General features: G+C 29.4%; 1 protein-coding gene across 1 annotated transcript; it reads right to left on the bottom strand.

The window, feature by feature from the left end:
- On the bottom strand, nucleotides 1-1,081 carry LOC103310802. The gene is made up of 4 exons (XM_016808668.2): nucleotides 865-1,081; nucleotides 487-612; nucleotides 248-428; nucleotides 1-173 (listed from the first exon to the last, which is right to left on the bottom strand). The coding sequence occupies exons 1-4, from the start codon at nucleotides 901-903 to the stop codon at nucleotides 70-72; spliced, it is 450 nt and encodes a 149-aa protein (XP_016664157.2). The 5' UTR covers nucleotides 904-1,081; the 3' UTR covers nucleotides 1-69.
- Nucleotides 1,082-1,140: the final 59 nt, after the last annotated feature.

The following is a 1,140-nucleotide window of genomic DNA, read 5'->3' as shown; positions in this document are numbered from 1 at the left end:
TAAATTTATTTTTTGCTTATAATAATCAAATTGGTGTCTTGCTTTTGCGAGTTTCACGCTTGGGATCTCTTAGCATAGTATCGAATATTGACTGTATTGTTTGATTAAGACTGGTATTAAGCGGATGGTTGTCATTTGTATGTAATCTAATGGTAGCTTCACTGAATTTCCATCTATAACAATTAATTACATTTTTTTTTAAACAATAAGGTAAATAAAATAAGTAAACCAATGTTTCTAACCTAACCATTTTCTATGTTAGACATTTTATAATGTGAGATCACATATAGATGGCTCGGCTTGTCATCAACAGGACATTTTATTGTAACCACGCCATCTCCTTGTCTAAAAGTCAAAGAATTCTTATTGTCGTTATCAATTTCTTCGGTTTGCAAAAGTTCAGCAACATTTTCACGGTATGATTTGTGCTATATAAAAAAAAAAAATATTAATGTTAACATTATAAATATATATTATTTTTATTACAATCTTCATTGGCTTTTTGTTTCTGGATTGTTTTTTCCCACTTGTTGCGCTACGTTTTGAATTTGGTTTTATTTTCGATACTGACGGACTCATTTCCTTATCAACAGTTTCACTAAAATGTTCATCCTAAACATAGTTAATTTACAAAAATGAATGAGTGGTGTAATAATCTAACTCTATAAATACAGTCAAACTTATTAACATAATTATAATTATATTGTATTTATTATATTCTATGTTGTATTCAAACATTAAATATTATTTTAATTTTATATGTTTGTATCATGAATTATAACAATAGAGTTGAGTAGTGTTACAACTGACTTCCAATTTTTTTCAGTATTACATATACATATTATATATTATTTTTTTACTAACCTCTGAATCCGAAGAAGTTATTGATCGATGATATGGCATTGTGGTTGTTGTACAAATAGCTTCTTGTAATGGGCATGTATTAGAAGGTATTATAACCGCTTTTACTTATTCGAACCATACTATGCGGTTATCCTTGTAAAAGCATTTAACATAACAACCTATGAGCACAAGACGGTGGTTTCTTCAATACGACAACAAAAACAACTTTAACGACCACACCCAAGGCACCTGCGAGTTCCGTATACTGACCAGATCAAAGGAGCTGACAGCATATAT

The sequence above is a fragment of the Acyrthosiphon pisum genome, chromosome X, assembly GCF_005508785.2.
Source record: "Acyrthosiphon pisum isolate AL4f chromosome X, pea_aphid_22Mar2018_4r6ur, whole genome shotgun sequence".
NCBI lineage: Eukaryota > Metazoa > Arthropoda > Insecta > Hemiptera > Aphididae > Acyrthosiphon > Acyrthosiphon pisum.
This window is presented reverse-complemented; position numbering and strand designations above follow the sequence as displayed.

Bases quoted from the DNA above. Each gene is read 5' to 3' on its own strand.
- LOC103310802 (XM_016808668.2), bottom strand. From the start codon at position 903: ATGCCATATCATCGATCAATAACTTCTTCGGATTCAGAG. The intron at 613-864 runs GTTAGTAAAAAA...AACTATGTTTAG, and splicing joins TAACTTCTTCGGATTCAGAG to GATGAACATTTTAGTGAAAC. The intron at 174-247 runs GTTAGGTTAGAA...TAATTGTTATAG, and splicing joins AATGTCTAACATAGAAAATG to ATGGAAATTCAGTGAAGCTA.